The sequence below is a fragment of the Carcharodon carcharias genome, chromosome 3, assembly GCF_017639515.1.
Source record: "Carcharodon carcharias isolate sCarCar2 chromosome 3, sCarCar2.pri, whole genome shotgun sequence".
Taxonomy (NCBI): domain Eukaryota; kingdom Metazoa; phylum Chordata; class Chondrichthyes; order Lamniformes; family Lamnidae; genus Carcharodon; species Carcharodon carcharias.
The window spans coordinates 191,178,138-191,193,991 of NC_054469.1; the positions used below are offsets into that span (position 1 = coordinate 191,178,138).

General features: G+C 55.1%; 1 protein-coding gene across 7 annotated transcripts in view; it reads right to left on the minus strand.

Annotated features, from left to right (window-relative positions):
• The window catches only part of mboat1 (membrane bound O-acyltransferase domain containing 1), a 157,645-nt gene that overhangs the window by 42,396 nt on the left and 99,395 nt on the right, over positions 1 to 15,854 (minus strand). For all 7 annotated transcript variants that reach the window (XR_005942688.1, XR_005942689.1, XM_041185162.1 and 4 more), the window contains one exon: positions 538 to 721. Coding sequence is in view for 5 of the 7 variants with exons in the window: in XM_041185162.1 (XP_041041096.1) it covers positions 538 to 721 (184 nt within the window). In the remaining 2 variants the exon portion in view is untranslated. The remainder of the gene's footprint in view (positions 1 to 537; positions 722 to 15,854) is intronic.

Below are 15,854 nucleotides of genomic sequence, written 5' to 3' on the forward strand. Positions count from 1 at the left end.
TACATTTATCTTAAGTATTGCTGATTTTCCTTTTGACAGCATTCCAGCAGAGAGAGAGAGAGAGCATGTGTGTGTGTGCGTGTTCACCAGTGACCTTAGTTTGCAGAGTGCAATATTTTTCACTTCAGCCCAACATCGAGTCATAAGCCTCGAATTCAGATAAATATCTTTTACTGCACCAGCAGTGGCATTTTTCTAATCCCCCAATCCATTGGTCATAGGCTTGTCTTAGCGGAAATACAAATTAATACCGATTTAGGAGCAGCATTAAACTGTAGGCCCGCATGCACTAAAACTAGATTGAGATACCCAAACTTATTTCACATGGGACCCTCACTACCTGCAGATAGAACAGTCTTCCCTCCTGTTAGTCTAGGTTAGATCTGCACCCAGGTACCAGAGGTGAAATTCCAGTATCTAATGCATTGCATCAACCAGTTCCCCAATGCCCATTCATCAATTTGATTACAGTTTTGATTTTTTACAGGCAATCTCAACAATGCACCATGAATAGAATTATAGTCATTGTATACATACCAATGGGGATGGATCAGGAAATTTGCTAAAGCCTTTTTGCTTCCAATGTTCTTCTATTAGTTTCATGTCTATATGGTTTCCTTCAATAAAAGCAATGTAGTCCTTGTAACTGCTGGTAGGCCCAGCCAAAATACCTAGAAAATTTAGATGATAGCTGCAATACTCTAGTAAAGTAGGCCTTGCACTGTAAATATAAAAAATGAGAAAGCATCACAATAAATGCAGTGAACAACCATATTTACAAGGGAGAATAAAATAACCATTTACAAATTCAGGCCTGGTCTTACATTTCATTCAGTCTTCAAAGTATAAATGGCATGCCAGTCAAGTGTAGTTTCCAATAATAGCCCATCTGAGATAACAGTTATGGTTTAATGTTGGTTTAATAGAACATACATCTCTTGGGATGTGGAAAGAGGCAAAAAGACAAAACAAGTAGCATAGAGGGACAGCTCATTGTTACTGATGATAGAAGGGAGGCTAATGAGGCAATAATTGGCCAGGATGGATTTGTCCTGCTTTTTGTGACCAGGACATACTTTGGCATCTACCCAGTAATGTGGAAAATTGCCTGTATTGTAGCTATACTGGAATAATTTGGCTAGAGGGCTGGCTAGTTCTCGAACACAAATCTTCAGCATATAACCAGGAGGTTAGTATGTGGGAAAGTGCCCACTTTGGCAGGAAGAATTGAAAAGCAATATACTATTTAAATGGAAAGAGGTTGCAGAACTCTGTGGTACAGGAGGATATATGTGTCCTGGTACAAGAATCACAAAAGGTTAGTATGCTGGTACAGCAAGTGATTAGGAAGGCAAATGAAATGTTGTCATTTATTGCAAGGGGAATCTGGTATAGAAGTAGGTAAGTTTTTTTTTACCATTGCTCAGGGCATTGGTGAGGCCATATCTGGAGTACTGTGCACAGTTTTAGTCTCCTTATTCAAGGAAAGATATAATCACATTAAAAGCATTTCAGAGAAGGTTCACTCAACTCATTCCTTGGATGAAAGAGTTATGAGGAAAGGTTGAGCAGGTTGGACCTACATCCATTAGAGTTTAGAAGAATGAGGGATGATCTTATTGAAACATATAAGATTCTGAGGGTATTTGACTGGGTGGATGCTGAGGGGATGTTCCCCCTTCCCCCTTGTGGAAGACGCTAGAACTAGGGGACACAGTTTAAAAATAAGGGGTCTCCTGCTTAACATGGAGATGAGGAGAATTTTTTTCTCTCAGAGGGTCGTAAGTATGTGGAATTCTTTTACCCAGAGAGCAGCAGAGGCAGTGTTGTTGAATATTTTTAAGGCTGAGTTAGGTTGACTTCCTTGTTAATCAAGAATCTAAGTGCGTGGAGGGTGGACAGGAAAGTGGAATTGAGACCACAATCAGATTGGCCATGATCTTATCAAATGGCAGTGCAGGCTCAAGGGGCCAAATAGCCTACTCCTGTTCCTAATTCGTATGCTTGTATGCAACACTCTCCTGTCATTCAATCTCTCCTGTCTTTCAATTATCATAGACTTTCCTTTGCTCTTTTCTACATACCCCTTGCTCAAAACCTATTACATCTCTAACTTTTCCTAGTTCTGGCAAAAGGTCAACAACCTGTAACATTAACTCTGCTTCTTTCTCCACAGATGCTGCCTGACCTGCTGACTATTTCCAGCATTCTATTTCAGATTTACAGCATCAGCAGTATACTGCTTACCAATTTAAGGTGATTGATAAAAGAAGTAATGACAACATGAGGAAAAACTTCTTTACACAGTGAGTTGTTTGGTTTCAGAATGCACTGCCTGAGAACGTGTTGGAGGCTGATTCAATTGTGGCGAAGTTTCAATGATGGTTCAATGAAGAATGCAGGAAAGCATGTCAGGAGCAACACCAGGCATACCTAAAAATGTCAACTTGGTGAAGCTACAACACAGGACTACTTGCATGCCAAACAATGTAAGCAACATGTGATAGACAGAGCTAAGTGATTCCACAGCATACGGATCAGATCTATGCTCTGCAGTCCTGCCACATCCAGTCATGAATAGCGGCAGACAATTAAACAACTCACTGGAGGAGCAGGCTCCACAAATATCCCATCTTCAGTGATGGTGGAGCCCAGCACATCAGTGCAAAAGATAAAGCTGAAGCATTTGCAACAATCTTCAGCCAGAAGTGCCAAGTGGATGAACTATTTTGGCCTTCCCCAGAGGTCCCCAGAATCACAGATGCAAATCTTCAGCCAATTCGATCTACTCCACATGATATCAAGAAACGGTTGAGGGCACTAGCTATTGCAAAGGCTATGGGCTCTGACGATATTCTGGCAATGATGTTGAAGCCTCGTGCTCCAGAACTTGCCACACCCCTAGCCAAGCTGTTCCAGGACAGGGACAACACTGGCATCTACCTGGCAATGTGGAAAATTGCCCAGGTATGTCCTGCACACAAAAAGCATGACAAATCCAACCCAGCCAATTACCACTCCATCAATTTACTCTCAATCAACAATAAAGTGATGGAAAGGTCATCAAGTGTTATCAAGCGGCACATGCTTAGAAATAACTTGCTCACTGACACTCAGTTTGGGTTCCACCAGGTCCACTCAGCTCCTGACCTCATTACAGCCTTGGTTCAAACATGAAGAAAAGAGCTGAACTCCAGAAGTGTGGTGAGTGACTGCCCTTGACATTAAGGCAGCATTTGACCAAGTATGGCATCAAGGATCCCTAGCAAAACTGGAGTCAATGGGAATTGGGGGAAAGCTCTTCGCTGGTTGGAGTCATACCTGGCACAAAGGAAGACAGTTGTGGAGGTCAATCCTCTCAGTCCCAGGATATTACTGAAGGAGTTCCTCAGGATAGCGCCCGAGGCCCAACCATCTTCAGCAGCTTCACCAATGACATTCCTTCCTTAAGAAGTGAGGATGTTCGTTGATGATTACTCAGTGTTCAGCGCCATTCATGATTCCTCATTAACTGAAGCAGTCAATATCCAAATGCAGCAAGACCTGGACAATATCCAGGCTTGGGCTGATAAGTGGCAAGTAACATTCGTGCCTCACGAGTGCAAGACAATGACCATCTCCAACAACAGAGAATCTAACCATCGCCCCTCGACATTCAATGGCATTACCATCACTGAATCAACCACTATCAACATCCTAGGGATTACCATTGACCAGAAACTGAACTGGACTTACCATATAAATACTGTGGCTACAACAGCAGGTCAGAGGCGAGGAATCCTGTAGCGAGTAACTCACCTCCTGACTCCCCAAAGCCTGTCCACAGGGCACAAGTTATGAGTGCAATGGAATACTTTCCCCTTGTCTGAATGAATGCAGCTCGAACAACACTCAAGAAGCTTGACACCATCCAAGACAAAGCAGCCCACTTGATTAGCACCCCATCCACAAACATCCACCCTCTCCAACACTAACACACAGTGACAGCAGTGTGTACTATCTATATGATGCACTCAGGAACTCACCAAGCCTCCTCAGACAGCACCTTCAAAACCCATGACAACCACCATCTTGAAGGACAAGGACAGCGGATACATGGAAACACCACCATCTGGAAGCTCCCCTCCAAGCTACTCACCATCTTGACTTGGAAATATAACATCGTTTCTTCACTGTCAGTGGGTCAAAATCTGGATCTCCTTCCTTAACAGCACTGTGGGTATACCTGCACCACATGGACTACAGCAGTTCAAGAAGACAGCTCACCACCACCTTCTCAAGGGCATTTAGGGATGGGCAATAAACGCTGGTCGAGCCAGCAAATCCCACTCCCAAGAATGAATTTAATAAAAGGCAGATTCAATTGTAGCTTTCAAAAGAGACTTGGATCATTATCTGAAGTGGAAAAATTTGCAGGGCTGTGGGGAAAAGGCAGGGGAGTAACACAAGGTACTTGCAGAGAGCCGGCACAGGCACGATGAGCCAAATGGCATCCTTCTGTGCTGTAACCATTCTGCTCTATGTTCTACAGTGAGCTCAGCCATTTCTTGATATCATGTGAAGTGAATTGGATTAACTGAAGACTGGTCATGATCTTAGGAAGCGATCTAATCCTTGTTTCTCTCCCCCCACCACACTTTTTTGCTCCCAGATCTGAACTTGCTTTAAAAAAAAAGCAATCTCTAACTTGTTTCAGTTCTAATGAAAGGAGAAAGAAAACATGTCAAGCTGTGAGTAAACCCAGTACTTTGCATACTTCCCAGCAGGTACAATTATATTATTGGCATATGCTGCAGGGAAGACAGTGGGATCCCTGTCACACAGGCATAGGGAAAACAAAACTAAAAATCAGCAAGTAACAAAGTGAGCAAGGAACGAGTGAAGAATGTAACAACAAAAAGTATGATGCAACATCACAATGTTTCACACTCGCCTTTCCCCATGTGTGAGTATCACCTGGCCTCTGCTTATTCTCTGAAGTCACTGCAGTACTGGGATGAGAAAAAAAACTGAGAAATAAAAATAGAAAATGCAGGAAACGCTCCTCAGGCCAGCCAGCACCTATGGAGAGAGAAATAGAGCTAATGTTGCAGGTCGATGACCTTTCATTAGAACTGAAAGAAATGAGAGACTTTTTTTTAAAGCAAGTTCAGATCTGGGGGCAAAAAGTGTGGTGGGGGGAGAGAAACAAGGACTTGATCACTTCCTAAGATCACACACGTGCACGGTGTGAGAGAGAGCTTGTGTGTGACAGCATGTATGTACGTGTGAACATGTGTGTGCGTGAACGTGTATGAGTGCGTGAGCCTGTGTGTGTACATGCATGTGAGAGAGAGAGCGAGAGAGAGAGAGTATGTGTCCGTGAGAGGGGGTTATGTGTATGTGCATGAGTGAGAGAGGGGGGCGTGAGAGCGTGTGTGTGACAGGGGCTGAGTGGGAGCATGTCCAGCTCATTCCCAGTCTCAGAATGCCCGCTTGCTCACTAAGAGTGATGTGTGTTGCTATGTGGAGGTGAGGGTGAATGAGAAAACAGACTGGGAATGAGCCAGACATGCTCTCACCACCCCTCTCTCTCTTACACACTCTCACGCAGCCCCTCACAGGCTATCACACACCCCCCCCTCACATACATGCTCTCATACCACCCACACACACACACACTCAACCCCGCCAACACACACAATCCCACCCCTCCCCTCACACACCCTCTCACCCCCCCTCACATACACACACTCACCCCCCTCACACACACACTCACCCCCCTCACACACACACACACCCCCCTCTCTCTCACACACACCCCCCTCTCTCTCACACACACCCCCCTCTCTCTCACACACACCCCCCTCTCTCTCTCACACACCCCCCTCTCTCTCTCACACACACCCCCCTCTCTCTCTCACACACACCCCCCTCTCTCTCTCACACACACCCCCCTCTCTCTCTCACACACACCCCCCTCTCTCTCTCACACACACCCCCCTCTCTCTCTCACACACACCCCCCTCGCTCTCACACACACCCCCCTCGCTCTCACACACACCCCCCTCGCTCTCACACACACCCCCCTCTCTCTCTCACACACCCCCCTCTCTCTCTCACACACCCCCCTCTCTCTCTCACACACCCCCCTCTCTCTCTCACACACCCCCCTCTCTCTCTCACACACCCCCCTCTCTCTCTCACACACCCCCCTCTCTCTCTCACACACCCCCCTCTCTCTCTCACACACCCCCCTCTCTCTCTCACACACCCCCCTCTCTCTCTCACACACACACACTCAACACCCTCTCACACAGGCACACTCAACACCCTCTCACACAGGCACACTCAACACCCTCTCACACAGGCACACTCAACACCCTCTCACACACACATACACACTACACCCTCACTCACACACTCACTCTACACCCTCACACACACACACGCTCACTCTACACCCTCACACACACACACGCTCACTCTACACCCTCACACACACACACGCTCACTCTACACCCTCACACACACACACGCTCACTCTACACCCTCACACACACACACGCTCACTCTACACCCTCACTCACACACACGCTCACTCTACACCCTCACTCACACACACACGCTCACTCTACACCCTCACTCACACACACACGCTCACTCTACACCCACACTCTCACACACACGCTCACTCTACACCCACACTCTCACACACACGCTCACTCTACACCCTCACTCACACACACACGCTCACTCTACACCCTCACTCACACACACACGCTCACTCTACACCCTCACTCACACACACACGCTCACTCTACACCCTCACTCACACACACACACACTCTACACCCTCACTCACACACACACGCTCACTCTACACCCTCACTCACACACACACGCTCACTCTACACCCTCACTCACACACACACGCTCACTCTACACCCTCACGCACACACACACGCTCACTCTACACCCTCACGCACACACGCTCACTCTACACCCTCACGCACACACGCTCACTCTACACCCTCACGCACACACGCTCACTCTACACCCTCACGCACACACGCTCACTCTACACCCTCACGCACACACGCTCACTCTACACCCTCACGCACACACGCTCACTCTACACCCTCACGCACACACGCTCACTCTACACCCTCACGCACACACGCTCACTCTACACCCTCACGCACACACGCTCACTCTACACCCTCACGCACACACGCTCACTCTACACCCTCACACACACACACGCTCACTCTACACCCTCACACACACACACGCTCACTCTACACCCTCACACACACACACGCTCACTCTACACCCTCACTCACACACACGCTCACTCTACACACACACACTCACTCTACACCCTCACTCGCACACGCACCCTCACTCGCGCACGCACCCTCACTCGCGCACGCACCCTCACTCGCGCACGCACCCTCACTCGCGCACGCACCCTCACTCGCGCACGCACCCTCACTCGCGCACGCACCCTCACTCGCGCACGCACCCTCACTCGCGCACGCACCCTCACTCGCGCACGCACCCTCACTCGCGCACGCACCCTCACTCTACACGCTCACTCGCGCACGCACCCTCACTCTACACGCTCACTCGCGCACGCACCCTCACTCTACACGCTCACTCGCGCACGCACCCTCACTCTACACGCTCACTCGCGCACGCACCCTCACTCTACACGCTCACTCGCGCACGCACCCTCACTCTACACGCTCACTCGCGCACGCACCCTCACTCTACACGCTCACTCGCGCACGCACCCTCACTCTACACGCTCACTCGCGCACGCACCCTCACTCTACACGCTCACTCGCGCACGCACCCTCACTCTACACGCTCACTCGCGCACGCACCCTCACTCTACACGCTCACTCGCGCACGCACCCTCACTCTACACGCTCACTCGCGCACGCACCCTCACTCTACACGCTCACTCGCGCACGCACCCTCACTCTACACGCTCACTCGCGCACGCACCCTCACTCTACACGCTCACTCGCGCACGCACCCTCACTCTACACGCTCACTCGCGCACGCACCCTCACTCTACACGCTCACTCGCGCACGCACCCTCACTCTACACGCTCACTCGCGCACGCACCCTCACTCTACACGCTCACTCGCGCACGCACCCTCACTCTACACGCTCACTCGCGCACGCACCCTCACTCTACACGCTCACTCGCGCACGCACCCTCACTCTACACGCTCACTCGCGCACGCACCCTCACTCTACACGCTCACTCGCGCACGCACCCTCACTCTACACGCTCACTCGCGCACGCACCCTCACTCTACACGCTCACTCGCGCACGCACCCTCACTCTACACGCTCACTCGCGCACGCACCCTCACTCTACACGCTCACTCGCGCACGCACCCTCACTCTACACGCTCACTCGCGCACGCACCCTCACTCTACACGCTCACTCGCGCACGCACCCTCACTCTACACGCTCACTCGCGCACGCACCCTCACTCTACACGCTCACTCGCGCACGCACCCTCACTCTACACGCTCACTCGCGCACGCACCCTCACTCTACACGCTCACTCGCGCACGCACCCTCACTCTACACGCTCACTCGCGCACGCACCCTCACTCTACACGCTCACTCGCGCACGCACCCTCACTCTACACGCTCACTCGCGCACGCACCCTCACTCTACACGCTCACTCGCGCACGCACCCTCACTCTACACGCTCACTCGCGCACGCACCCTCACTCTACACGCTCACTCGCGCACGCACCCTCACTCTACACGCTCACTCGCGCACGCACCCTCACTCTACACGCTCACTCGCGCACGCACCCTCACTCTACACGCTCACTCGCGCACGCACCCTCACTCTACACGCTCACTCGCGCACGCACCCTCACTCTACACGCTCACTCGCGCACGCACCCTCACTCTACACGCTCACTCGCGCACGCACCCTCACTCTACACGCTCACTCGCGCACGCACCCTCACTCTACACGCTCACTCGCGCACGCACCCTCACTCTACACGCTCACTCGCGCACGCACCCTCACTCTACACGCTCACTCGCGCACGCACCCTCACTCTACACGCTCACTCGCGCACGCACCCTCACTCTACACGCTCACTCGCGCACGCACCCTCACTCTACACGCTCACTCGCGCACGCACCCTCACTCTACACGCTCACTCGCGCACGCACCCTCACTCTACACGCTCACTCGCGCACGCACCCTCACTCTACACGCTCACTCGCGCACGCACCCTCACTCTACACGCTCACTCGCGCACGCACCCTCACTCTACACGCTCACTCGCGCACGCACCCTCACTCTACACGCTCACTCGCGCACGCACCCTCACTCTACACGCTCACTCGCGCACGCACCCTCACTCTACACGCTCACTCGCGCACGCACCCTCACTCTACACGCTCACTCGCGCACGCACCCTCACTCTACACGCTCACTCGCGCACGCACCCTCACTCTACACGCTCACTCGCGCACGCACCCTCACTCTACACGCTCACTCGCGCACGCACCCTCACTCTACACGCTCACTCGCGCACGCACCCTCACTCTACACGCTCACTCGCGCACGCACCCTCACTCTACACGCTCACTCGCGCACGCACCCTCACTCTACACGCTCACTCGCGCACGCACCCTCACTCTACACGCTCACTCGCGCACGCACCCTCACTCTACACGCTCACTCGCGCACGCACCCTCACTCTACACGCTCACTCGCGCACGCACCCTCACTCTACACGCTCACTCGCGCACGCACCCTCACTCTACACGCTCACTCGCGCACGCACCCTCACTCTACACGCTCACTCGCGCACGCACCCTCACTCTACACGCTCACTCGCGCACGCACCCTCACTCTACACGCTCACTCGCGCACGCACCCTCACTCTACACGCTCACTCGCGCACGCACCCTCACTCTACACGCTCACTCGCGCACGCACCCTCACTCTACACGCTCACTCGCGCACGCACCCTCACTCTACACGCTCACTCGCGCACGCACCCTCACTCTACACGCTCACTCGCGCACGCACCCTCACTCTACACGCTCCCTCGCGCACGCACCCTCACTCTACACGCTCCCTCGCGCACGCACCCTCACTCTACACGCTCCCTCGCGCACGCACACTCACTCTGCACCCTCGCGCACGCACACTCACTCTGCACCCTCGCGCACGCACACTCACTCTGCACCCTCGCGCACGCACACTCACTCTGCACCCTCGCGCACGCACACTCACTCTGCACCCTCGCGCACGCACACTCACTCTGCACCCTCGCGCACGCACACTCACTCTGCACCCTCGCGCACGCACACTCACTCTGCACCCTCGCGCACGCACACTCACTCTGCACCCTCGCGCACGCACACTCACTCTGCACCCTCGCGCACGCACACTCACTCTGCACCCTCGCGCACGCACACTCACTCTGCACCCTCGCGCACGCACACTCACTCTGCACCCTCGCGCACGCACACTCACTCTGCACCCTCGCGCACGCACACTCACTCTGCACCCTCGCGCACGCACACTCACTCTGCACCCTCGCGCACGCACACTCACTCTGCACCCTCGCGCACGCACACTCACTCTGCACCCTCGCGCACGCACACTCACTCTGCACCCTCGCGCACGCACACTCACTCTGCACCCTCGCGCACGCACACTCACTCTGCACCCTCGCGCACGCACACTCACTCTGCACCCTCGCGCACGCACACTCACTCTGCACCCTCGCGCACGCACACTCACTCTGCACCCTCGCGCACGCACACTCACTCTGCACCCTCGCGCACGCACACTCACTCTGCACCCTCGCGCACGCACACTCACTCTGCACCCTCGCGCACGCACACTCACTCTGCACCCTCGCGCACGCACACTCACTCTGCACCCTCGCGCACGCACACTCACTCTGCACCCTCGCGCACGCACACTCACTCTGCACCCTCGCGCACGCACACTCACTCTGCACCCTCACACACACGCACACTCACTCTGCACCCTCAAACACACGCACACTCACTCTGCACCCTCAAACACACGCACACTCACTCTACACCCTCACACGCACACTCACTCTACACCCTCACTCGCACACTCACTCTACACCCTCACTCGCACACTCACTCTACACCCTCACGCGCACACGCACCCTCACGCGCACACGCACCCTCACGCGCACACGCACCCTCACGCGCACACGCACCCTCACGCGCACACGCACCCTCACGCGCACACGCACCCTCACTCGCGCACGCACCCTCACTCGCGCACGCACCCTCACTCGCGCACGCACCCTCACTCTGCACCCTCGCGCACGCACACTCACTCTGCACCCTCGCGCACGCACACTCACTCTGCACCCTCGCGCACGCACACTCACTCTGCACCCTCGCGCACGCACACTCACTCTGCACCCTCGCGCACGCACACTCACTCTGCACCCTCGCGCACGCACACTCACTCTGCACCCTCGCGCACGCACACTCACTCTGCACCCTCGCGCACGCACACTCACTCTGCACCCTCGCGCACGCACACTCACTCTGCACCCTCAAACACACGCACACTCACTCTACACCCTCACGCGCACACTCACTCTACACCCTCACGCGCACACTCACTCTACACCCTCACGCGCACACACACTCTACACCCTCACGCGCACACACACCCTCACTCGCACGCACGCACACTCTACACACCCTCTCACACGCACGCACACTCTGCACCCTCTCACACGCACGCACACTCTGCACCCTCTCACACGCACGCACACTCTGCACCCTCTCACACGCACGCACACTCTGCACCCTCTCACACGCACGCACACTCTGCACCCTCTCACACGCACGCACACTCTGCACCCTCTCACACGCACGCACACTCTGCACCCTCTCACACGCACGCACACTCTGCACCCTCTCACACGCACGCACACTCTGCACCCTCTCACACGCACGCACACTCTGCACCCTCTCACACGCACGCACACTCTGCACCCTCTCACACGCACGCACACTCTGCACCCTCTCACACGCACGCACACTCTGCACCCTCTCACACGCACGCACACTCTGCACCCTCTCACACGCACGCACACTCTGCACCCTCTCACACGCACGCACACTCTGCACCCTCTCACACGCACGCACACTCTGCACCCTCTCACACGCACGCACACTCTGCACCCTCTCACACGCACGCACACTCTGCACCCTCTCACACGCACGCACACTCTGCACCCTCTCACACGCACGCACACTCTGCACCCTCTCACACGCACGCACACTCTGCACCCTCTCACACGCACGCACACTCTGCACCCTCTCACACGCACGCACACTCTGCACCCTCTCACACGCACGCACACTCTGCACCCTCTCACACGCACGCACACTCTGCACCCTCTCACACGCACGCACACTCTGCACCCTCTCACACGCACGCACACTCTGCACCCTCTCACACGCACGCACACTCTGCACCCTCTCACACGCACGCACACTCTGCACCCTCTCACACGCACGCACACTCTGCACCCTCTCACACGCACGCACACTCTGCACCCTCTCACACGCACGCACACTCTGCACCCTCTCACACGCACGCACACTCTGCACCCTCTCACACGCACGCACACTCTGCACCCTCTCACACGCACGCACACTCTGCACCCTCTCACACGCACGCACACTCTGCACCCTCTCACACGCACGCACACTCTGCACCCTCTCACACGCACGCACACTCTGCACCCTCTCACACGCACGCACACTCTGCACCCTCTCACACGCACGCACACTCTGCACCCTCTCACACGCACGCACACTCTGCACCCTCTCACACGCACGCACACTCTGCACCCTCTCACACGCACGCACACTCTGCACCCTCTCACACGCACGCACACTCTGCACCCTCTCACACGCACGCACACTCTGCACCCTCTCACACGCACGCACACTCTGCACCCTCTCACACGCACGCACACTCTGCACCCTCTCACACGCACGCACACTCTGCACCCTCTCACACGCACGCACACTCTGCACCCTCTCACACGCACGCACACTCTGCACCCTCTCACACGCACGCACACTCTGCACCCTCTCACACGCACACTCAACCCCCTCACATACACACACACACTCAACCCCCTCACACACACACACTCAACCCCCTCACACACACACACTCAACCCCCTCACACACACACACACTCAACCCACTCACACACACACACACTCAACCCCCTCACACACACACACACTCAACCCCCTCACACACACACACACTCAACCCCCTCACACACACACACACTCAACCCCCTCACACACACACACACTCAACCCCCTCACACACACACACACTCAACCCCCTCACACACACACACACTCAACACCATCACACACACACACACTCAACACCCTCACACACACACACACTCAACACCCTCACACACACTCAACCCCCTCACACACACACACACTCAACCCCCTCACACACACACACACTCAACCCCCTCACACACACACACTCAACCCCCTCACACACACACACACTCAACCCCCTCACACACACACACACTCAACCCCCTCACACACACACACACTCAACCCCCTCACACACACACACACACTCGAACCCCCCCCACACACAAACACACTCGAACCCCTCACACACACACACACACTCAACCCCCTCACACACACACACACTCAACCCCCTCACACACACACACACTCAACCCCCTCACACACACACACACTCAACCCCCTCACACACACACACACTCAACCCCCTCACACACACACACACACTCAACCCCCTCACACACACACACACACTCAACCCCCTCACACACACACACACTCAACCCCTTCACACACACACACTCAACCCCCTCACACACAAACACACTCAACCCCCTCACACACAAACACACTCAACCCCCTCACACACAAACACACTCAACCCCCTCACACACACACACACACACACACACACACACACACTCAACCCCCTCACACACACACACAGATACACTCAACTCCCCCCACACACAAACACACTCGAACCCCTCACACACACACACAGATACACTCAACTCCCCCCACACACAAACACACTCGAACCCCTCACACTCACACACACTCAACCCCCTCACACACACTCAACCCCCTCACACACACTCAACCCCCTCACACACACTCAACCCCCTCACACACACTCAACCCCCTCACACACACTCAACCCCCTCACACACACTCAACCCCCTCACACACACTCAACCCCCTCACACACACTCAACCCCCTCACACACACTCAACCCCCTCACACACACTCAACCCCCTCACACACACTCAACCCCCTCACACACACTCAACCCCCTCACACACACTCAACCCCCTCACACACACTCAACCCCCTCACACACACTCAACCCCCTCACACACACTCAACCCCCTCACACACACTCAACCCCCTCACACACACTCAACCCCCTCACACACACTCAACCCCCTCACACACACTCAACCCCCCCACACACACTCAACCCCCTCACACACACACTCAACCCCCTCACACACACACAACCCCCCCTCACACACACACAACCCCCTCTCACACACACACAACCCCCTCTCACACACACACAACCCCCTCTCACACACACACAACCCCCTCTCACACACACACAACCCCCTCTCACACACACACAACCCCCTCTCACACACACACAACCCCCTCTCACACACACACAACCCCCTCTCACACACACACAACCCCCTCTGACACACACACAACCCCCTCTGACACACACACAACCCCCTCTGACACACACACAACCCCCTCTGACACACACACAACCCCCTCTGACACACACACAACCCCCTCTGACACACACACAACCCCCTCTGACACACACACAACCCCCTCTGACACACACACAACCCCCTCTCACACACACACAACCCCCTCTCACACACACACAACCCCCTCTCACACACACACAACCCCCTCTCACACACACACAACCCCCGCTCAAACACACTCAACCCCCTCACACACACACACACTCAACCCCCTCACACACACACAGACACACTCAACCACCTCACACACACACAGACACACTCAACCCCCTCCCACACACACAGACACTCAACCCCTCCCACACACACAGACACACTCAACCCCCCCCCCACACACAGACACACTCAACCCCCCCCCACACACAGACACACTCAACCCCCTCACACACACAGACACACTCAACCCCCTCACACACACGCACACTCAACCCCCTCACACACACGCACACTCAACCCCCTCACACACACGCACACTCAACCCCCTCACACACACGCACACTCAACCCCCTCACACACACGCACACTCAACCCCCTCACACACACGCACACTCAAACCCCTCACACACACGCACACTCAAACCCCTCACACACACGCACACTCAAACCCCTCACACACACGCACACTCAACCCCCTCACACACACGCACACTCAACCCCCTCACACACTCGCACACTCAACCCCCTCACACACACGCACACTCAACCCCTTCACACACACACACACTCAACCCCCTCACACACAAACACACTCAACCCCCTCACACACACACACACACACACTCAACCCCCTCACACACACACAAAGATACACTCAACCCCCGCCCACACACAAACACACTCGAACCCCTCACACACACACACACTCAACCCCCTCACACACACACACACTCAACCCCCTCACACACACACACACTCAACCCCCTCACACACAC